This window comes from Genypterus blacodes, unplaced genomic scaffold, assembly GCF_046128005.1.
Source record: "Genypterus blacodes isolate CSIRO-AG114 ecotype Tasmania unplaced genomic scaffold, CSIRO-AGI_Gbla_v1 ptg000022l_1, whole genome shotgun sequence".
Lineage (NCBI taxonomy): Eukaryota > Metazoa > Chordata > Actinopteri > Ophidiiformes > Ophidiidae > Genypterus > Genypterus blacodes.
The window spans coordinates 4,657,501-4,680,318 of record NW_027466835.1 but is presented as its reverse complement, the minus strand read 5'-3'; the positions used below and the strand labels follow the sequence as shown (position 1 = coordinate 4,680,318).

The following is a 22,818-nucleotide window of genomic DNA, read 5'->3' as shown; positions in this document are numbered from 1 at the left end:
CATTAGATTATTACATTCCAGACATTAGAATCTAAAATAAATGTACTAATGACTGTCGAGATCAGATGATGAATTATAGATTAATCTTCACTGTGAAAAAATGTTGACTTTATCAAACGGGCTGAACAAAAGCTACAGAAACCAACGGTATTCAGTTCGCATTGATATGAAGCAGAGAAAAAATACAAATCGACATATTTGACCCCTTTGTATCAGCAAATTTTCACATAAATGCTTATTGATATTGACTGACTAATCAAAGAATTGTCTAATCATCCCAGCACGACAGGATTCAGCATGTCAGAGGACGACATCAGCTTGTTTGAGTTGGTGAACTTATCCATCGGCACCCCTGATGTGGGAGCTGTAAACTTCAGCGCTCTGCACATCCTGCTCCATGCCCTGCTGAGACAGCTGGACATCCGGGAGGTGAAGACCAAGTGGAAGGAGGCTCCTCCTGGTCCCAAACACACCGAGCCCCAGGAACCCACAGCCACAGTGGAGCAGGAGAGGACTGCTTCATCTCCACCTCCATCCTCCATCACAGTGGATGACTGTGAGCTGAAGGATCTCCACTCCCGCATAGAGGCCAACAAGGATGGAGTGTCCAACGTGAGTACAGAGAGGTTCATCCATTCATTTGTATTTGCTCACTTAGGCACCAGCTAAACTAGATGAACCTATAACAGATACAAGAATGACCTAAATGTATTTTCATGTTTTGATGCCTCTTACATCCCCGAAACCTTCTCACTGAAACCTAAGTGATGGCAAAACTTTGTCACATATTTCACATTTTGTAAAATCACCTATCATCAAATCTAAGTGATAAAATTGGCAGAAATTATTACCAATTTTGTGTAGCAGAAACATGTTTTTCATATTCCTGTATTCTGATTTAACTTGAAAATTCCCCAGTAATGGCCTCATAGTGAGAATAGTTAATTAATTATTTTAGTCAATATTTTATTATACATTATTTACTGTAATTATAGTTGACTATATTATTTTGATAAAGTAATAGAATTTAGATTTTGTTGTTATGCGTAGTTGATTGTTTATATGCATGAAAACCATCTGCCACCAGGGGTCGCTAAAGTGAAAAGTTCTAATGGCACAATTGGATCACATATTTGCAGCTGTGTTGCTCTTAATGTGATGAAACCTTCATGTGTGTTGCACCTGTGGCCACATCTACACGTGTCTGCCGTCTGCTATTGTGACATCAGTGTTTGGGGTGTGGCCAGAGGTGCAACCTGCTACAAAGTTTCACCACAAAAGGAGCAGAACAGAAGCAGAACAGGAAAGGAATTCAACTTTAAGACCCAGTTTCAGTCAAAAGCAGCAGCAGGCGCCCCTCCACGTCTCTTGCCTCTTCGCTGGCAGTCTGTGGCCAACATTTCAGCGCCGTATTAGGCGGTTGATGACAGAGCAGAGCACAATAGGAGATGGGCACCACCCTGACTTCTCAAATGACCTCTGCATGTCTCTGTTCAGGTTTCTGTCAGATCAGCACTTAACCAGGGACGGAAAGAACTCAGCAGTGTCGCCCACAACACAAAACTGTTTGTTCTCATCTCGTCATCTTATCTTACCCAGCTAGGGTGTTATGCTGTAGTGCAGTAGATCCTGAACATACATCTGGAGGATTAAGGTCACTTTGGGGGTAAAGATTAAGAGATTTTAAGAATAAAGTTGTAATATTTTGAGGAAGAAAAAACTGAAAATGTCATGGTTAAAGTTGTAATGCACTAAGCCTGCACTCTACCCGGCCATCACACTCAGCTGTGTGTGTGTTGAGAGTGTGTGTGTTGGGGGGGTGGGCGGTGTTCTGTGACATTGCTTCCCTATCTCTCCTAATCTTGCCCCGTCTCTCTCTCTCCCTCGCTCTCTCTCGCTCTCTCTCTGTCCTCTCACTGTGCCTCTCTGTGACCAGGGGGGGGTAATTAGTCCCCCGCAGAGACGAGTGTGGTTGTCAGGGAGTGAAAAGCTCTCGGGTGGAAAGCTGGGACGCCGCGCGGCTGCAGGTTGAATAAAAAAAAAAAAGCCGCACCTGAATGATTCATGTCCGCCGTGGGCACAGTTTAGGTCAAAGTGTATATATGTATCCTCTGTCTGTACCGCGTTGCCGTGACCCTCTGCGCCCTTCACAACTGCATTATATGGAGCAGGTCACTGGGACCAGGCTGGCGTGTTCACCTATTAACCTGTCAGGGGGGAATAGTTGTGTAACCATGAAGCCCCCCAGGTTTGGTGCATTAACGGTCCTGTTAATGGATGACTGATCAGTATGAGGAAGCAGTTTAAAGAGTAACAGAGATTACAATTTAGGATTGTACCAGTTGATTGGAAAGTTATTGTATCAACCTGTCACTGCATTTATGTATCAGGCCTAGTGTTTCTGCTCTGGTTGTTAATAGCAACCAGCATCATGAGAGTGTAATATCTATCTATCTATCTATCTATCTATCTATCTATCTATCTATCTATCTATCTATCTATCTATCAATCTATCTATCTATCGTACTAAATTCGATGAATTACCAGGAAGTCATCTTAAATATTACTCGTCCACTTATTAACACAAGTTTGTTAGTCAGTCACCATTGGCGGGTTCTTTGTGCGTTGCTATGCATCGTTTCATGTCCGGGCACATTTGACACAAGATAAACACAAGCTCTGTCAATACACACACGCACCTCAGGAATGTCCTTTGTTTCACTGTGGCTCACACACACACACACACAAACACACACACACACACACACTTTGTTCCTAGTTTCCCCAAGAAACTAATTTCAGTAGTTTACTCAGCTATTAAAGCGTCTCATTCTCGCGGGAAATTGGAATAACGTCGTAACGAAACGTCCCTGCGCTGCAGACGTTGACTGTTTGCACTGAGCAGCACTGATTATCAGGATGAGATCACACACTTGAAAACAGTCACAGCTTGATTAGATTGTGTTTCATCCCAGCTTCTCTCTCAGGGAGATTCCTGAAACGTCTGAAAACATCACTGTGTTGATGATGTCGACAACGTGTTGCTTAGTAACAACAAAGTTAGACAAAGCAAAAGTGTAAGCATTGGATAAACAAGTCAGAGAGCATATAATAATTTGTATTTGTTCTTATAGGCCCTGGAGCTCATACAGGATCTGCTGAAGGAGATCCAGAGTCTGAAAGAGAGCATGAAGGAACTCCAACTCAACATGGATCAGGTGAGACTGCTCCAAGGGATCCAGGATCAAATGCGTCCTTCTCTGTATTTCTTCTTTTTCCTCTTTCTGCTGTCACTCTGAAGTCTGGTTGTACATGAATGAGGCTTTGATGTGGATTTGTACCCGTGAGCAGAGAGAGGAGAGTTCCCTCTGTTTGTCTTTGTGCAGATGAACGTCGGCGCTCTGGCAGAGAGGCTCGCCGCTGTGGAGAGATGCTGCCATCGTGTGGACGACTTGGAGGAAGCCACTGTGAGTTTGCTACCACACACTTTCCTCACTCCTTACTGAGTTCAGAAGCCCATCGTTCCACCTTTTATGTGTTCTGCAACAGAGATCTCTGAGGGACACGGTTCAGCAACATCCAGATCCAGAGGAGCTGAGCCAGTTTGTGACCTGGGATGACATGCAGTCGGCTCTGCTCAGCGAGGGAGAAGTCCTTCAAAAGGTCAGACACACACACACACCATCCTCTGCCGGTGTATTTGGCCAGTAATGTTGAAAGGAGAGTGTATAGAAGCTAGAACAGACTCTCCTCCTCAGTATTCATGAGGCAAACGGAGCTCTTGACTGTGTGTGTGCTCCCTTTAATCATGCTATTGACATGGATACCTGGATGGGTAACTGACAATGAAAGTACTTCACATTTGTGCTCGTTCCAATTCCAACAATGTTGTGTTTCTAACCACAAAGTCATTCCCAAGGTTGTCCCCATAGATGTGCAATTTAGCGCTCAGTAGTAACTCTAATTTCACATGGCAAGCTGACAACTATCAACACACTCCTAATACACCAGCTGTTTAATGAACCAGCAAGTGATTAGGACTGGAGTGTGTTAGATTTCCCCTCAGTCATTTCATGCTCGTCTACAGAAAGCTGTGAGTTCGGTTGCTGATCCGGTTGCTGGAATCGCTGCTCCCTCTGACGCTAACAAGTCCCCTGACATCGGCTCAACAGGAGAGCCCACAGAGAATCCTGAGACTGGTACAAGTTCAGCCGATCCTGGTGATCACGTGACCTTTCCTCCCCAAACACCATTAACTGTCCACCTCCCATCGTCATCAGTACCTAATAATACTCCTGCTGCGGCTGCAAGCTCCACTGCAGAGCACCAAGAGAAACCAGAGACCAAGACCCAGTCTGCCGAGGCCAGCGGTTCTGAGCGTTACCCAGAGACGGTGGAGGCCCTGAGGAACCTCAGCAAACTGAAGGAGAGACACAATGAGCTGGAGGCTCATGTGAAGGACCTGCAGGCACACAAGGCTGACCAGGCTCAGCTGGAGCAGCTAAAGGAGCTCCTCACAGACAGGGGTAAGCTCACATTCATACTATGCTATGAACATTTTATGAAAGATGACACAGTTAGAAGTTGTAGCAGCTCCTGCATACCGTGTGTGTATGTACTGTATATCCCTTTAACGCTTTAATCTCCTAGAGCTCAAAACAAGCGAGACACTTTGTTTATCGTCACTGTGATGATCTGATTTCATACTTTTAACCTCTCTAGACAGCTTTCCATTTGATTTAATGATTCGTGTTGGGTCGGTGTCTGGGTCGGTGTTGGCAGCATAACCTTCACTCACAATGGTGGCCGAATATGGATCCATCTTTATGAGAAGAGGATTGTTGATGACTGATGGCTTGACATGTTGCGTTTTTAGGAACAAGGGACGTGGATCATAACCTGCTGGATGAGCTGAACCATCAGAGAGCTTTGATTGACAGCATGATGGGCGACCATGAGAAGGTACAGCAAAACCCCCTCACATCAGACGCAAGAGAGAGCCGGGCTGTGTCTCAGGGAAAGAGGCTCAAGCTCAAGCTTTGCATAAGAATCACTGAGCTGTAAGGAGCTTTGAGGAATTTGTCCAAATGAAGTCAGTTTCAGGTTGATCACATATGCAGATTCTCTATCTGTGTGTGTGTGTGTGTGTGTGTGTGTGTGTGTGTGTGTGTGTGTGTGTGTGTGTGTGTGTGTGTGTGTGTGTGTGTGTGTGTGCGTGTGCGTGTGCGTGTGCGCGTCAGAATGTAGAGCTGGTCGATGATGTGCAGAAGGTGCAGGCGGCCGTCATCCAGGTGCAAGCAGAGTGTGTGAAACTCCATAAAAGCAGCGGGCATCTGGACGAGGACAGCAGAAGGAAACAGCGTCTCATCGAGGTCGGCGAGGAAAAACACAACTTTGAATGGAAATGATCCATGAGGGGAATGAGGTTAACACCATCCATTCACTGTTTCCACAGCAACTGTACAAGAAGATGGAGGAACTTGAGGAGAAGAAGGCCGACAAGCAGCTGGTTAGAACGGAAAATGAAATGGTAAGAGGTCACAGGGGTCAGATGGCAGTTATTATTGCTGATGAAGAGACAGAAATGATCTAACTCAAACTAAAAAAGGTTTTTAGGCCATAAATTGGATAAGTGGCACATTTGAACAGCAAAGTAGAAGCTAGAAATGCTGATTTAGAAATACGATGGGTATTTACCTCATTCCTCCGCCCGGCCATGACCCATAAACATTTGTGATGCTGGAGGTCAGCGGCTAAGTGGTTAACTGTGCACAGGAGATGATCTCTGGCTCCATAACAGAGATAATCTGCCTTCATGCATCATTAAAACATCATTATACCCACGGCAGGCAGGAGCTGGAGCAGGTTTCTGTTCAGCCATCACACGTCCAAGGGCGAAAATGGAGAAGCAAAGCAATTATACCACTGAGTCCTTATTTGGCATTCAGGAGACAAACAAAAGGTTAAAGCTTCCTGTTCGGTGACGGAACGATTTGCCCATTGAGCTCTTTTACAATCGATCTCCAACACTGATGAATGCTTCTGCCTGCAGCATGAGCTCATTAGCATTTAATAGCGCCCAACGTTAAATGTTAATAATGCAATTATCGGTCAATTAGGGTAGGAATGAGAAATGATTCCAGATAAGAGAGAGAGAGGAAATGTTATGATGGTTAACTGTTGTTGATTCATACGCAAAGAAAGCAGACAAATGCGCCCTGGACAACAAGGTGAGCCGGGTGCAGTTTGACTCTGTGACCGAGCAGCTGAACACCATGTTCCACGAGCTGCTGGGCAAGGTGAGCAACCAGGACCAGGACTGGCAAAAGGTCATCCACAAAGTCTACACCGAGATGGAGTGCAAGGTAGGGAGGGAGGGAGGGAGGGAGGAGTGGACTGCCGTAAACATCTCACAGTGCCAAGCAAACAAACAAATACTGATCAGTTCATGTTGTGTTTCATTTCCGATCTCGCCTCAGTCGAACCGGAACGAGCTGGACTCCATGAAGAAGCAGCTGGAAGATCGCTGGAAGAACACCTACAAAAAGCTGCAAGGACAGACGGCGCCGGAACTGGACGACGCTGCTGTGGTCAGAAAGTAAGTGAGGGGAAAACGGGTCAGTTTAAGAATCAAGAGGTGACTTGGTAGGAGAAAATCTGATTGAATGTAAAATCATTTACCAACAAAAGCTAGGAGTTTGCAGGATCATACTTTGATTTGTAGCCACATCCATCTGAGATCTATTCCTTAAAGCTTTGTTACCTCTGTTTTGTCTCAGACAACTGGTGGACCGGTTCAACTGCCTTTCCTGTGACCGACCCATCGCCATGCACACCCCAGGACCGTGAGTCAATCATGAGGATAGTCAATAGCAATAGCTCAATGTCTGAAATTCTGCTAAAATTTGATCACAACTCTTCTGCTTCGTCTGTTTGAAAGCCAATGTGTGGCGCTGCCTTGTGCTCCCGGCCTCCCCGCCCACAGATCCAACAGGCCCTACACGGTTTATGGTCGCCCGCACTACAGGAGGTGAGATCTCCCGCACAAAACGATTCAATCTGACATCTACATCATTAATCCACCATCCACAAAGATGTAGATCAACACTTTCATCTCACATAGTGGCGGTGTGTTCATGTGCAGTGAACGCTTCCCCGAGAAGTGCAGCTCCCTGCGCGTGTCGCCCACCCGACGACACATTCGGGTGCCACATAACACGCAGGAGGTCCTGACTGAGATCGAAGGCGTGGTCCAGGTGTGTGTACTGGTGTAGACAGACTCTATATACTATACGTCTCTGTACAGTGATCACTTGTGGCGAAATTTCAAAACCTCCAAAATGTATTTTCGTCGATCCTAACCCAGATTGTCCAGCAACGACTTTTCACGGTGACCAATTTGTGGTGACTTTATTGAATGTGAAGTTAAGAGTATAAATGAGGTGTTGTGTTTTTTTTCCTGTCAGTTTTGTTTCTAATCTATAGGCTAAATCAAGAAGTACACAACTATCTTCACTGCCAATGCTCCAGATTTATTAGCCGCAGATGTACTGAACGAGAAACATGCAGACAATGTATAAGAAGTGTTTCCCTTCCAGGCTTACATTTTTGAGAGAGAGCGAGATAACTAACCTTCCTTCCCGTTTGTGTGTACGTACGTGTGTGTGTTTGTGTGTTCACCGAGGAGTTTGAGATTGATGGTTTTGGACAGGACGGGCCTATTTACAGACAGCGCCTGAACTCCCCAGCTCTCAGAAATACAGACGATAAACTCCCCACGGTTTCTAACAAAGACGGTGCGCATTACATAACACACAAGTCACAATCTGCTAACTCTCCAGTGCATGAAAGAAGAGAGAGAAGGCTCAGTAATTGTTCTGGTATTTTAGTGTGGGATAAGTCAGATATTCTGTGGTTGTGTGGGGTTGTTGTAGCCACGCTCATCTGTTCTTGTGCCCTTGAACCGTCTGCAGGCAAGAGCAGAGACAAAGCCAAGCGCTTCCTGTCTCACAAGCCCCGCGGCTCTCCAGAGCTACGCTGCACCCCCGCCCCTCCTCACAGTGCCAAGGGCCAGCGCAGCCGCTCAGGTGAGCCACACACTTTCAGCATACACCAGGACTTTGGTATAAAGCGAAATGAAGCCACTGAAACGCCATGATGAAGTCAATTTTGCCCCCTTTGCAACTACATTGTCTGATTTATTTTTCACGTTCAAATCCAGAGTACAGATCTGAACCCCTGCTAGTGCCAAGAGGCTGCAATGTTCATTACACCTCACAGTACAAAAATATGGTCGGAAACGATTTAAATTTAAGTTGATTTGGTGCCGAAGATGGCAGAGGAAGAGACCATGGAGAGAGCAGGAGTCATAGACAGACATGGATCCTCTGCAGAGGTTGAATGTGCTCAGTAACCTTCATGGCTCTCCGACTAAGGGAATTCACTGATTTCACACCATTGATTTTGCTGTGTTTGGCTGGATGCACACACACAGATCGACCAAATAGAAAGACATGATCGCAGCTCCATGGCTCGAGTCTCCGTCGCCTTTCGCTCAGTGTTTGTTTCACCCTGATGCACAATAATTGATTTTCTGTCCAGGCGATCATTAACTTCATCTCCCTCTCCAGCCTCTGCTGATCCATGCCTGGAGGAAGGGCCGGGCACAAACCTGTAGGGGGCGCCATAATGCTGCCTATCGTCAGATTTACACAGTTACTTCTACTTACTTACTTTATAAAGTGTTTAAGTTTGAGATCCTGATGTGTTCAATGTTCACTACTGAATCTGATTAAAGGCTTCTTTTATGCAACACAATTCTCTTATCACGTCCCTGTAACGCCTCCTACACATCAATCTTTATTGGTGGTTTGAATCACTGAACATCGTTTGTTTGTGTTATGCATTTAAACCGAGAAAAAAAGTGATGGGGAGAACAACAACAGAATTGAATTTAACAACAACAGTAATGGAATTGGATTTGAAACATTCAAACCATTTACACACTGGTCTCAATAACAGGATGAGAAAGGTAAATACATGAAGTAAAAACATTCATGACACATTTATTGACTGTTTCACTAAGTTGTTCATTTAGTTTGGATCTGATCTCACACACATTGCAGTGCCTCTTCCTCATGCATCAACCTTTGCGCTCTGCTTCTCCGTGAGTGATTGCATCCTCCAGCTTTCTGTCCTGTCTCTCTGAAGAGATCTTAAAAGAAGATTGTGATTAGGTTTCCTTTGGCAATTCACGGTTCTGACCCTGTGACTGCTGGTTCCATCTTGGGGCTCAGACTCTGCAGCTGTGCCTCATTCTGAACCACTAAACAGCTTCTCTAGTATGGATTCTCATGTGTGACTTCACATGTGCTTTCCATTTAAAGTTTTTACCACAGACTAAACAGTTAAACGGTCTCTCACCCGTGTGGACTCTCATGTGTGCCCTCAGATTTTCCCTTAAAGTAAAGTTTTTACCACAAACTGAGCAAGTGTGCGGCTGCTCTCCATTGTGGATTCTCATGTGTAACTTCAGGTGCTGGCTCTGATTAAACTTTTTGCTGCAAATTGAGCAACTGTAAGGTTTATCTCCATCGTGGATTCTCATGTGTACCTTCAGATATGTGCTTTGATTAAAGTTCTTCCCACATGTAGAGCAAGTAAAAGGCTTCTCACCTGTATGGATTCTCATGTGCACCTTCAGATTCCCATTTAAAGTGAAGCTTTTGCCACAAATTGAGCAATTAAATGGTTTCTCTCCATTGTGGATTCTAGTGTGTACATTCAGTTGTGCATTTTGTCTAAAGTATTTCCCACAAATTGTGCAACAAAATGGTTTCTCGCCTGTGTGGAGTCTCATGTGTACGTTCAAATGTCCACACCGCTTGAAGGTTTTGCCACAAATTGAGCAACTATATGGTTTCTCTCCTTTGTGGAGTCTCATGTGTGTTATGAGATTTCTCTCGTATTGAAAAGTCACACCACACTCGGAGCAGCGAATAGATCTCTTGCCAGTGTTACAACCCATATCATTTAAAGGAACTTCAGGAGTGTTTAAACCTGACTGAGGTTCTCTGGTCTCCGTCAAATCATCCTCACTGACATCAGTATCAGGATCTGAAGAGTCTGAATTCTTGCTGTCACTGGTTGGTTGTAAAAGACGACCAGGATCCAAGTTTCTTACCGACTTTAATCCTCCACAGTCTTCACTATCAGCTTCTGCTTTGACCTTCAGGTTATCCGTCTCCTCCAGACATTGAAGCTGCTCTCCCTCCTGACTGTTCCAGAGTTCCTGCTGTTCCTCTTTCATGTGTAAAGGCTCTGATCCCAGACTACCTGGATCTAAGTTTCTGGTGGATTCTTGTGCTCCCCATTCCTCTTCATCGCTTTCTGTTTTAGTCTGTTCTTCATCATTTTCACTCTTCACATGAACAAAAATGATTGAGAGTTTCATGTCATCCACCTCGTTAAGACCTTGAAGCTGCTCTTCCTCCCGACTGCTCCAGAACTCCTCCTGTTTAATGTTTGGAGGTCCTGGCTCCAACTTGTCCAGACCGGGGCTCCACTCCTGCTGCCCCAGGGTGCTCATAGACAGCTGGGTAGAAACAGCTGGTTTCTCCCCAGGGTCAGTCTGGCAGGCAACTTGAGTCACGCCACGATGTTGTGCTGTACAGTCCTACAGAAATGTAAATGTACAGTGAGCCATGTAGCTACCTGGTTACCATAGTAACTCTCTGGTGAGACAAACATATTTATTTAATGAAAAATTGGGTATTATATTATACGTAATCAAAAACGTTACAAACACAGGTCTGATTGTTGTGGTGCTGCAAATAGGTCAAAACAAAAAGATGGACAGAAAGAAATTCAAACTGATCACTTACCATTTTTGACAATCTATCTTTGTCCTTCCCCCAAATGGTTCAAAGGTCACGTTTCAGGTCACAAGTTCCAGTTGCACCAAAAATGTCGATTCCTGACTTGTAAATATGTTTAGTGCGGCCCGGTTGTAGTCCAGTTACATGAATAACAGAGGTCGTCTCCACACAGTTTGTACACTTGGTTTGTTGTTTTCTGTTCCATCTCGTAATAGCTGGTTAATAGCTGGAATCAAAGAGTGTTGTTGTTGTTGTTGTTGTTGATCCGTCACACTACACCCCGTGCACACAGACAGCGACGGAATAAGGAAGTTTAAAGTTCATTTCAGGCGACCAACACGAGCACAATGTATCAATACTCACTAATTGTAAGTGGTGAATGCCGCAGAGTTGGAACAGAACCTCTTCAGAGAGTCAATCCAGCGCGATCAAAACAGTCTGGGTCAAAGTGGTTGGAACAAATCTGTAGAGTTTAACCAATATTTACAGGAAGCTTGTCGTTAAAAATAAACTTTAGCCATTCCTCCGTTTGTCGGTGCGACCTCGGCAGCGGATGTAAACACGTGTGCTGATGGACGCAGCCCAACACGGCGCGTCTCCGCCTGGTGACAGGAGCCATGTTTGCGCAGACTCCGTAATGACTGAATTGGATTTTTATTCGTAGTCCCACACCGGGAGAGAGCGACGAGTCAGCGGGGCCGCGTACCAATGTGCCGCCCTGCTGCCTCCGCACGAGACTGAACTCCAGGGATTTAAGTGTGAGTGAGTGTTTCATCTAAATGGGACGCGCGTGACGGAGGTGAAGTTGGGCAGGAAGTTCTGTTGCCGCGTGAGAAGGCGCTGTCAAAATACCCGGCCAACAAACACACACAAAAATCGAGGAAAAGGGTAGTATGTTGTTAATTTATATTTTTAGGGTTAGGGTCAAACTTGATGGAACTTGAAAATGCATTGACAAGATAGTTTTTTGTTTTGTTTTCAGATTTGAGGAAACTGGCTTTTTTCTAGCAGAGAACTCTTTCCTATATGCCACAAGTCAAGTTAATGAGTCCAGCGTGTTGCATTTCCCCCTGTGACCTTATTATTTCTGCACTGACTTGCTCGCCTTCAAAGGGCAGCGATTCAGTGATCCGCCCTCTCTCAGGCAGTATTTTACTCTATTGATCGATCCTGTATTGATTAGTTAACTTCCCAGCCTAGATGGGGCCCACTGACCTGTTTAATGAGGCACCATGTTAACCTATTACCCTAACCAACTAGGGAACTCACTGTGCTCACTCCAAATACGTAATGTTTAAACTTATTATTAATTAATCGTAATTGTTTTAGGTTCAATATGCTTGCAAAACTCTGCTTGATGGAGCGTCCAAAATGGGAAGGGCTCATCCTATGGCGAGCAGGAATGAGACATTTGTATTTCAGTATTTGCACAGAAAGTACTCGAACGTGTCAATAAAGATGCATGCAGTAGTTTCTGGTGTTGATGCGATTCATTTAAAAAGCTGTAGGGGGCAGTAGTAAACCATTCCGTTGAGGCCAAGGCAATATCAATATCAATTTCATTTAATTTCTTGACATTTTATTTCAATAATACTTTTTCAGTTTAGTTTTGTGAGGTTTTTGACCATCCTATATACCTTTACTTTAGTTTACTCTAGTTTTTATTTGATTTAGTTTAATTTAATTTCAGTCTTATTTTCTCTTAATTCCAGTTGAGCATTTGTGCCACGTTTTATTTCTATTTTTACTTTTATTAACAAAACTAACTAACTACAAACATCCACTGTGTGAACACTTGGAACAAATCCCAAACTCACTGTGTTTTATCGTATTGCATTCCAAATTTATTGTTGCATTGTACATAAAACACCTCATAGAAATTGAAGTACAAGACCCCTGTAAAGCACAAGATCAGTGTAAACAACAGTAATGTTTATACAAAGCCACATTCATACATTCAGTCGTGCATAAGAGATAATAACACTGTCAACAGAGGAAATGTAGCATGAACCGTACCTGATTTATTCATTATGCCTCACGTAAACAATACTCTTGTACACTTTCAATTAGAAAACAGGCAGGGGAAGTATAGCATTATAAAGAAGTATATCAACATATTGCATCATGCAACAACAAGGAAGAACCACTTGTATTGACATATCATCATCAGTCGGTTGATGGCAACAAATATAGGATGCAGCTGACGAGGTGAGAGAAGTGATTTTTCATTCTCTGTGCAATAGAAATTCTCTCCATGCATCATGACGCATGGTAAGGAAACAGGTGGAAGAGAAATGACATGAAATGATTATGAATGTGGGATTGATTTGGGATTTTAAATGTTGTCAGTATATTTATTTGAGTTCATTCTCAATGTTCCTGTTTCATGCTGCAAAATGCAAAAACTCCACAACATACGTATGCACGTGTGTGTCCGTCTGTCAGGGTGGAAAACAGCGAGTAAACCATCTCTGAAGCGCCAAATCTCTTTGCTGAAAGCCAAACAAGTGAAACTGGGTTAAGATTAGCACCTCGTAGGACCAGTTTCCCACCAGAATCTGTCAGCGCCTGTGAAACAACAAAGCAGGGCTAGTGAAATGTTTGGCTGTTTGTTCTGCAGCTGTCGTGTGGCAGGAAAACGAGAGGAGGCAACGCGTCTGATTTGTGACGTGAACCAAAACGCTCATGTTTGCAAAAGGAGGAGCTGGCAAAAAAGAAATGCTGAAAACAGAGCTGATATGTGTGAACTGATACATTTCAATTTAAAGTTTCTGTGTCCAAAGCTACGTTTACACTGCACGCCTTGATGCCCACTTCAGACCTTTTGCCTATATCTGATTCTTCTGAATCTATTTTGAAAACTGACCCACATCTGATTCTTGTGCTTCTTGACCTGAACGCTTCTTGAAATGACGCGCATGTATAAAGGAAAGTTTAATCACCAAGGTGGAGGTTGCATAGGACGTAGACCATGAGGCGGAGCTCATTCACGCTATTGCTTTCAGAAGCATATTTAGAGGCTTCACATCTTCATATTTAGCTTTATCGTCTTCATTTTGTGTTTGCGTTGTAGTCTTGAGCGTTGAAACTCATGCAGTCTCTTCCAAAAGCAGCACTGTTGCTTCACCCCACAGGTTTATGAGTCATGTGACCTCTGCTTCATCTTCTGCTCTACAAGTAAATCAAAATGAACACAGAGTCACGTGTAAATAACAACGAGCGTCCAGAGTCTCGGTCAGATTCCATGTGCTTGTTCCGTCTGATCTGTGCCACATGTGACCAACAAGTAAGAAAAGGTCTCATCAGCCTGACAGTGTAAACGTAGCTGAAGTTACCTCTCAAGGATCCAGCTATGTGGGAAATGAGACCCGATTCCTAAACTCCAATCTTCAGCCCTCTGGTTTCTCTTTTCTATTTTATGAGAGTTCCACCCCTTGTCTCCATATTTTGGCCTGTCCTTGTATCAGTGTGAGCCTAGTGTGCAGAGGTATGATGCTGAACTGTAAAAAGCTGACAAACGTGATGATGCCAACAAGCATTTCCTGTTTGGACAACTGATGAATCATGAAGGCACACCGCCATGCTGCACTTAGCTCCTCTCAGCTCTTTAGCCTCCATGCTGGCAGTTACATTACACTTTTCCTCTCAATTACTGCTGATTACTGTGGTGAAGTTGAACGAGTCCATCCCATTGTAGTAACCAGGAGTTCTCTGTTAGCCACACAATCCTCGGTGGTCGCCGTCGGCCGCTCCTGTGCCGAGCGCGCGGAGACGCCTCCAGGATTAGTCGTGGCTGGGGGTTCGTGGCAGCTCGTTGGTCAGGATGTGCCATCGCTCCACCCTCTGGCCCTTGTTCTTGAGGCAGTCCATCCAGTGACGAAGAGCGTCCCCCTGGGAGTGACAGCTCAGGCAGATGCCGCCTGCAGGCCGGCAGAAAGAGGTTATTTCTGAAATGTTGACAATCAAATTCCAGCGTCCCATCACTGTGGAGCATTTATTCAAAGATATAAATATAAAGTTGCTTTATATTTATATAAATAAAGGAACTGAACCATCCTGGAATAGATGATGTTTACTACTTTGGGGAGAGAAACAGAAGGCTCGCCGTCTGTTCTGCGGCTCCTGCAGCCGTGCGCTCTAATAAAACTCACGCTTCAGGACGCAAACTTTGCAGGGAAAGCAATAAGTGTGCAAATACCCAACATGGTCAGAAATCAGGATTGAGATTGTTTCTGATTGCTGACTGTGAAGCACGTAAACAGGACACTGATGACTTTTGGGGATTCATGCAAACACCTTGGTGGCAGTCATCAATCTCTGTAATGACATGCAGGATTCAGAGGGGGAAGATGGCAACATCTGTTCGGTTTAATTTTCATTTTACGCACTTTGGCTGGAGAAAATGTCTGTTTGTCTTGTAGCTTGAGTGTGTTGTTGTCAGTGTCCCTGATATGAGAGAGTAAACATGCATTGATTGGATGATATTTACAGATGAATCATCTTGAAAATCTCCACGTATTCCCTACGCTGTTTGGAAATAAATGGAGGTAAATCAGATGCTGAATGTCAAAGTAGGTGGATTTAAATGTGAACGTAATCAAGCTCTCTGCAAATCGTTTCCCCAAGACTAATGAGCTGAATTTGGCCTGAATTTTGTTGCCATTGCCACGTGTTTCATCACAGTCTTGAATTGGTTGGATTTCTGTGGCGAGAGAGAGACAGGAGAGATGGAACAGATATCTCGTCATGGTGTGGAGTTTCAAACTCAAACGAGAGTCAAACACGACGTCAGAGTCAAATGCTCACTCAAATGCTCACTCTCACCTATGAAGTCATTGGAGCGACCTAAGTCGTAGTCCCACACGGTCACCTCCAGTGCCTTGTTGACCAGCTCCGACAGGGCGATCTCGTAGAAAAACTCCTGCAGTGGACACAAGCAGTGGACATTAATCCTCCTTGACGACCTTGGGGGGGGGATCAAGGCCCTCAGTATGGACTCGATCTGACTGAGGTACTGAGCCAGATGTTATCCAGCTGTTTGTGGCGTCTGAACCAATTTGTTTCTAAACCCTCTTTGAAAGTTCTGTCTTGTCTCAATGGGTGCAGTGTGGTTGTGTTATTTTGTGACAAAAACAAGACGTTTGCTTGATGTGCCCGCTGCAACAAGTGTGTGTGAGAGACAAAACATAGACCTTGAGGTATTTTCACCAGGGCAAGATGCAGATGAGAAGAGATTCAAACAAAGCAATTAAGAGATGGAGAGTGTGAGTGTGACATCTCATTAACATGTGATGATGAGCTCAGCGCTGTGTTAGACCTGCTGTCACAGCCTGGAGGAGGGGTGGGGAGGGGAGGGGGGGGCGTACCTCATTGAATTCAGGATTGAGGGTCTTCTTCATCACCGCTGTTTTGTGCTTGGATTTCTTCAGTAAGTCCGGCTTAAGGTATCTTAAAAGAGAGATAAGATACTTTATTTGTCAAATCCCATGCAATTACATACAATGTTATCACACGTTATTCAAAATTCATCTTGCACATCACACACACGTGCATTACAGAGGGGACGCAGGGCTGCCATGATGCAGTGCCCCTGAAGCAGTTTGGGGATTCGGTGCCTTGCTCAAAGGCACCTCGGCAGTGCCCCGGAGGCAAACTGACAACTCTCCAGCTGCCACTGCTGACCACATCTGTCAGCAGAGCGAGGGGAGAGTTTGTTGAGCACCACAAAAGACTTTCACTTGTTTGACTCCTGAAGGTAAACAAAATACACAGCAACGCACAAACCCTTCACTTTACTTTACAACCACACATACACACTCTGGGGTTTAGAGAGAGTTGAATCAATGTGAGTCACTGTTTGCTCAGTGGCAGCTGAGCTTTCAAGTTTTCTAAAGTAGCGGAGCTCTTGTGTTTGTGTTTGTGTTTGTGTTTGTGTTTGTGTGTGTATTTCTTGGGAATGCAGTAAATAACCCTGAGCCAGACGCCATATGCTCTGTGCTCGCTTTGTTTCGCCCAAAACTCAAACTCAGCTGCAGCACTGAAAAGGTTTAACGAGCCTCAGAGACTCAAACACCTCAGGACTTGTGATTTTTTTTGTATTTGTTAGCCAACCTGCTCTCTGGCTAATGGTAGAAACATAAGCCAATGTTTGCTTGTGATAAAACACACAGATGTATTCTCATGTCGTTGTGCATTTGCATGTAGTTGTTGTACAAGTACAAGTAGCTTCCTTTCTCTGCCACTAGATGCTGCTAAAGAGCCAGAATTACATTTTTACTTACTTACTTACTTTATAGCTTGAAAGCCGAAATATACAGATTTCCAGATCGTTCATTCATGAGATTATTTAGAAAATTATTTGGAATTCAAATAGATACAACATCGACTCCGTCATTGACCCGCCATTGACAAGTGAAAGGTCTTTGTGACACCTTTGACCTGTATGGATCTCTGTACTCAACGCGTGAAGAAGCCTCTGAAAGCTCCACATCATGAAGATATACGAGTTAGCTTTTTATCCCTGTAACGTTTCACATTCAAACCTCTGTATTTGTAAAGCGAAGTAGCCGAGAGAAAGATGTAACTGCAGCTGCATCACTACTCTTCACACAGAGTGAGAACATGCTGTCCCTCTTCCAAACCCTCGCTTTTTAGTCTGATTGATTCCTGTGTGTGGGCAATATTGATGGATAGCAACTCTCTATAACCTCATACATTATGGATTTGTATAACCGAGTGTGTAAGTGGGTCCAGATAAATGTGCTGCTACACACTGATGTAATGTTGTGGACGTTCAGGACTAATCAGCTAATCAAACATTAAGCTTCCACGGCAGCTCATTCAAAAGCCATAAAATACGAGACACGGGGAGCGCTCAAATACTTCCCGTAGACGCTCGGCCGGTCAGAGTGATATTATTATCGGTCTGCAGACACATTTAATTCTGTGAGTGATTAATGAGAAATGAGTAATTACCAATCAATCACAATTAGTCATCATTACAGCACAGCGGCGGCTCATTCAGTCAGTCTGTGAGCTGAAAGGAGAAGGTTTGCGTTTGTACGTACAGCAGCGGCGGCGTTATTGGTTTTGACCGCTTATTTTAAAAGATGACACGAGGAAATAATCAAGGCGAGGCGGAGACGGGGCTGCAACGCTCGGGTGCTTCCTCCATCGCACAGCCACGGCCTGCCAACCGCCACTCAGCCTTATAGGAAGTGAAAACGTGTCTGCCGCTTCATTCTGTTTCGACCCCTGGAACCCTGTGATCTAACCGCCACCAGCCCAGTTTGACACCCGCTGTGAAGTTATGTGCACACACAGGAAATGAACCAACCAGGGGCTGCTGGCTGGAATATTAAATCTGTTAATCCCATTATTTTCTTTCAAACGACGACAAAAGGATCCGCGGCTGTGCTGCTATGAAGGTTCAGCCAAGAGAGAGAGAGAGAGAGAGAGAGAGTGGTTTATGCTTGAGGAAGAGGCACAGGGCTACTAGAATGTGAGTGAGATCAATTGAAACCTTTCTATTTTAAAGATCCAATCGGCTCCTCAGATAGAAACACATCACCCCCATACACACCTGATGACCTAACGACCTGTAGGTGTGCATCATGATCCACTCGGATCAGGACTGATGCTCAGCTGGGCTTCCTCTGTCTCTGTTTCTGTTGACGTTACCGTTTTGCTAATTAAATCTTTACAGACTCGTCAGGGAAAGCACCTCAAGCCACAGTAAAACCATTTTATTGGCACTTATTTTCAGGAGGGTTTTAGACACATTTTTTTCAATTTTAACTTCGAAACAAAAGTCCATATAAAGTCAGCAAATGTGGCTGTACCCCGCAGCCGCCATTGTGACGCGCTGTGGCCTCTTAAACAACTCTCAAATCACTTTCCCAGCCTGTAGGCCGTCCTGCTAGAAAACAGATGGCACTCCTTACCGAACAATTCCATCATAGATTAGCAGAGTTAATAAGATGGCAAAACTCCAGCTTTTAAAAGTCTTATTGATGGAAATGCTCAATATTTAGTGATCTACTTTGTAATTTATTCCGAGAAACTCAAGAGTCTGGAGACAACAAGGGAATCTTGCAGGATTTATGAACTAATAAAATGTTCTGAAGGAACTTTACATAAAATATACGACGTGAACCCATAAACAAGCATGAAAAACACACATGCTCGGAATTAAGTAGTTAAATCGGACGAGATAATGTGCTGATAAATCCGGTGGTGAAATAGAAAAGGGCTTTCAAGAGACTCTGAGATGGAACTTCCACCTTTCCGATAACTGATTGATTAGGACTATTCCAGTTCTCATTACGTTTAGCTGTCACGAGAAGAGAGAAGGAAAATATGCTAAGGTGGTGGCCAAGAAAAAGAAAAGTTTCACATTCATATATTTTCAGTCTTCACACTTGCAGCTGAATGTGTGAGCTCCATGTTAAATATTAATGTTGAATACAAATGCTAAATATTCATGCGTTGGCCGATGTTGGAGGATAATACAAACTTACATTTTGACATAGGGGTCAGAGAACCCGTTGACGTCCATAGCTGCTAGGTGGGCGCAGCGCTTGACGCCCACGCAGAGACCCCCGCCGTGCCCAACATCGCCTCCGTCCACGTCTTTGTCCTCCCTGCGAACCGGAAGCACAAACTGCAGGGAGAGCAGGAGACGTCCCCTCTCCTCCAGGCTGTGGAGCTGCTCGTTCTCCCACTGCAGGACAAAAGCAGACGAGAGGACGGTTAGATCTGCGGCCTCATGGGGCCGAGTCCCCCCCGAGCAGCCAGAGGGACCCCCAAACAAGAGCACTCAATTTATGGATTCCTACTGTTATGGAAATTAGGATTCCAGCAAATATGAGATAAAAACTTGCATACTGTATCTTTAAACAATGAGCAGACGCTTCCAGTGGACCAGCCAAGTGGACGCTGCCCAACATTTCATGGCAGAGAGTGAAAGCAAAGCAATCAGCAAGCAAAATAATGTTTCCAATAATGCTTTCTAGTCCCAATATTTCCGGCCAGAGGTTTTCAAAGTGGAGAGGCCTGATTATAAAAGTCAAGAGCGTACAGAAATGAAACGGCGGGGTCGGAGAGAAATGTGGGTTTTGCTTGGCAGAGGTTGGCGTCCTCTGAGTCTGAGCTATCACATGTGACAGACGAGCACATGAGCAGATGGAGCGCTGGTTTTTTAAAGATTAAGCAGGTTTTACCTCCCAAACCAGAACCTCTCAGCGCAGAACCCCCCACCCAACAGCCTGGGATCAATTGTACATCTGACGCTAATGCTGCCAAAACTGGAGGCAGGAATCCATCATTCAATTTCTGTGTTGCTTTTAAGAACAGAGTACAGCTGAGGGGCATGATTGCATGCAAAGTGTCAGACATAATTGGATCATGTCAGCATTATGTCTGCATTTACCTGCCCCCTCATCTGAAATGGACCAGTTGTTGGCGAGGCTACGGCGCCCTTTGATCACGGCTGTAATATGATGGATTTTCTACGTAATGCCATTTTCTCCTGATAGGGCCGAGCGGTGGATCAGCAGTGTCTGAGGCGCTGACACAAAAGAGGAAATTGAGAATTATTTGGCTACAAGAAGAAAAGAAAATGACGAATTTGTTCATGGAATCAGCCCAGGCAGCGAACTCAAATTGTTTCATCTCATCGCAGGTCTGATTCAATCTCTCTCTCTCTCTCTCGCTCTCTCTCTCTCTCTCTCTCTCCTGCACGCTCTCTCGCTCTTGGAGTTGTTGTGTGTCGTGACGCGAGAGGATGAGAAGATCGATGGCTTCATTGTCTTTGTCTGCTTGGCTCAGGCTCTCCCCCCTGCTGCAGTTTGGTCTTCCCGTCTCTCTATTAGAGTCTGTCCTTCTTCTAAGTCACTTTATCACCACACTGACAATCCAGGGAGTTTTTGCTTTCATATCAACTCTTCCTCTCATGTTCAAATGAGAAACATGAAGAAGAGAGCGAGACTTTGCAGGAGTGAAATGTATAATAAATGTTCAGGAATACTGTTTGGCATTCGGTTCCACCATCATCTTTCAAACAGCTCCCTTCCCACCATGCATCACAACAGAACTGCAGCTAAGAAAAGGAAAAAGGTCAGAAAATAAGCAGATCAATGTTTTTTAGCGGGAGTCATCGCAGCCTGGCAGGGTTTCTATTCACCACCCACATTGTTTGGTGGGAGAGAGCCACTTTGTAGATGAACCGTGCACTGAATTAGATTTTCAGCTCGGCTACAAGAGCGGACTCGTACACAGCAAACCTCTCTGCGGCCGCAGCCAAACAAGCCGCCGGCCCAGGCCTGTACGCGTCTGTTCCACCCCACGCTTCAAAAGCATGTTTCATAAGCTGTGCACGACGCAGCGAGGGAAATGTCAGCAGGGCAACGCATATCTGATCCAGGTGAGCGGTCGAGGGAGAGCGTGAACCGGCCTCCCGTCTTTGAGCGGAACATTGAATGTGAGCGGGTAACGGGTTGAGCGCTGAGGGGTCGAGGCGTTCCGCGGGGGCTACTGCTCAGATCTGAGCTCTGACTGACGGCTGCACCGCTGCGTCTGGGTTTTAAGTCTGCTCGGCGTTTGATGTTTGCCATCTCAGATCACGGCACATTGTAGGCGTCGAAATAGGAAAAATACACATCAAAGAAGGCGTGTGTGTTTATTTGGGGGAGGGGATCTTCTGTGTGACGGAGAGCTGCAGTAATATTTTAGTGTTTCAGTCCTGCGGAGGGAAACATAACTTTGACACTGCTGGCATGTTTGGTGTCCAAATGAGCTCATTCCAGCAGGAATCAATCTGCGGATATTCACAGGGATGATTGTTCATACGGAAATGTCCCCATATGAGACTAATAAAGGTTTATCTCATCTCATCTGTTCATGCTGACACTGAGGATCATATCAACTGTTTCTATGCAGCAGCTTGCCTGCACGTTGAGATTCTAACATCAGTGTGTCTATGTGTGTGGTTAGTGTGTGACATGCTGCTGTTAACATGAAGTGAAGCTACAGTGTATTTGAAGACGCGTTTAGAGGAAATAGTTGCATGCTTGTGTGTGTGTGTGTGTGTGTGTGTGTGTGAGAGAGAGAGAGAGAGAGAGTCAATCAAAATGTCTCATTAGAACGAACCTGTTTAGTCTGAGTGCTTTCAATAAAGAGAGTTGTTTACTTCTGCAATACACATGTAATCAACAAAACAGCCTCCTGCTCGTCTTATAAGAGATGAAGATGGACTTGCTGTAGAGTAACTCCACACCTTCCTCACATCTGTGGGCTGGTTCAGGTCTACGGCTCTTTGCTATTGCAGCAGATGGAGGTAAACAAACACGTCGAGGTGTCTCATCAGTCAAACAAAAGCTCCAGTTTGAGGCAGATTCCATTCGCCATAAATCCTCCCGTATCACTCGCTGTCCTGCCTAAGTGGAGCTGGGCTTAACGACTGAACTACACCGAGGTTACAGGGTGGCGGCTAATGAGCTCACGCTGGGCTCAAGCAGTGGCTGAGGAGTAAAACAAACGACCGAGAGGCTCAGCCGGAGTCGAAACCCCAAAACTCCCTCGCCTCAACAAGTCATTAACTGCCTAATTAGGCCCCAAAATGCCAAAACAAGCGACAACATCAGCCGCTGGAAAGAGGAAATTCCAGCTTTTTGCAGTACAAATCAACTAGAATGAAAAGACGTCGTAATTATAGTGATCTTCTTCTTTAGAACGATATTTACAGTTCCTAAGGTCTCTTCGATTTAAGCTGAATCCATTGTGTCATTTGTAATACTCAATAAATTCCCTCAACATGACAATAATCTTAGTTCTAACCTGCATGTAAAGGTACTGACTGTCTTTTTAGGCAACATAAAGACAACCACTTCCATGAGGATGTGTTGTAACATCGTCTATATTTCATAGGAAAAATCCCTGTGTC

At 44.7% G+C, this 22,818-nt stretch overlaps 3 protein-coding genes across 4 annotated transcripts in view; 1 reads left to right on the top strand and 2 right to left on the bottom strand.

Moving 5' to 3' along the window:
- Positions 1 to 289: 289 nt before the first annotated feature.
- LOC142992335 (uncharacterized) lies at positions 290 to 8,718 on the top strand. Its single transcript, XM_076142714.1, has 16 exons — positions 290 to 612; positions 3,135 to 3,218; positions 3,387 to 3,467; positions 3,550 to 3,663; positions 4,088 to 4,526; positions 4,877 to 4,962; positions 5,241 to 5,372; positions 5,456 to 5,530; positions 6,201 to 6,365; positions 6,480 to 6,598; positions 6,780 to 6,845; positions 6,941 to 7,030; positions 7,145 to 7,256; positions 7,688 to 7,796; positions 7,974 to 8,087; positions 8,631 to 8,718. Exons 1-16 carry the CDS (start codon positions 298 to 300, stop codon positions 8,675 to 8,677), a joined length of 2,148 nt encoding a protein of 715 aa, XP_075998829.1. The 5' UTR covers positions 290 to 297; the 3' UTR covers positions 8,678 to 8,718.
- On the bottom strand, positions 8,098 to 11,607 carry LOC142992343 (uncharacterized). 2 transcript variants are annotated; one of them, XM_076142726.1, is made up of 3 exons: positions 11,241 to 11,607; positions 10,884 to 11,150; positions 8,098 to 10,675 (listed from the first exon to the last, which is right to left on the bottom strand). In XM_076142726.1, exons 2-3 carry the CDS (start codon positions 10,884 to 10,886, stop codon positions 9,326 to 9,328), a joined length of 1,353 nt encoding a protein of 450 aa, XP_075998841.1. In that variant the 5' UTR covers positions 10,887 to 11,150; positions 11,241 to 11,607; the 3' UTR covers positions 8,098 to 9,325. The 2 variants fall into 2 exon arrangements, with proteins under 2 accessions (XP_075998841.1, XP_075998840.1); XM_076142725.1 differs by having other exon boundaries at positions 10,884 to 11,607.
- A 3,053-nt stretch (positions 11,608 to 14,660) lies between these two features.
- doc2a (double C2-like domains, alpha) overlaps positions 14,661 to 22,818 on the bottom strand; it is a 62,597-nt gene continuing 54,439 nt past the window's right edge. Inside the window, exons 9-12 of the mRNA XM_076142739.1 lie at positions 19,397 to 19,599; positions 16,244 to 16,325; positions 15,702 to 15,798; positions 14,661 to 14,797 (exon numbers count right to left, since the gene is read on the bottom strand). Of these exons, the coding sequence (XP_075998854.1) occupies positions 14,661 to 14,797; positions 15,702 to 15,798; positions 16,244 to 16,325; positions 19,397 to 19,599 (519 nt within the window). The remainder of the gene's footprint in view (positions 14,798 to 15,701; positions 15,799 to 16,243; positions 16,326 to 19,396; positions 19,600 to 22,818) is intronic.

Coding starts and splice junctions, on each gene's coding strand:
- LOC142992335 (XM_076142714.1), top strand. CDS start 298: ATGTCAGAGGACGACATCAGCTTGTTTGAGTTGGTGAACTTATCCATC. Junction 5,531..6,200: donor TTAGAACGGAAAATGAAATG/GTAAGAGGTCAC, acceptor TCATACGCAAAG/AAAGCAGACAAATGCGCCCT. Junction 6,366..6,479: donor ACACCGAGATGGAGTGCAAG/GTAGGGAGGGAG, acceptor ATCTCGCCTCAG/TCGAACCGGAACGAGCTGGA.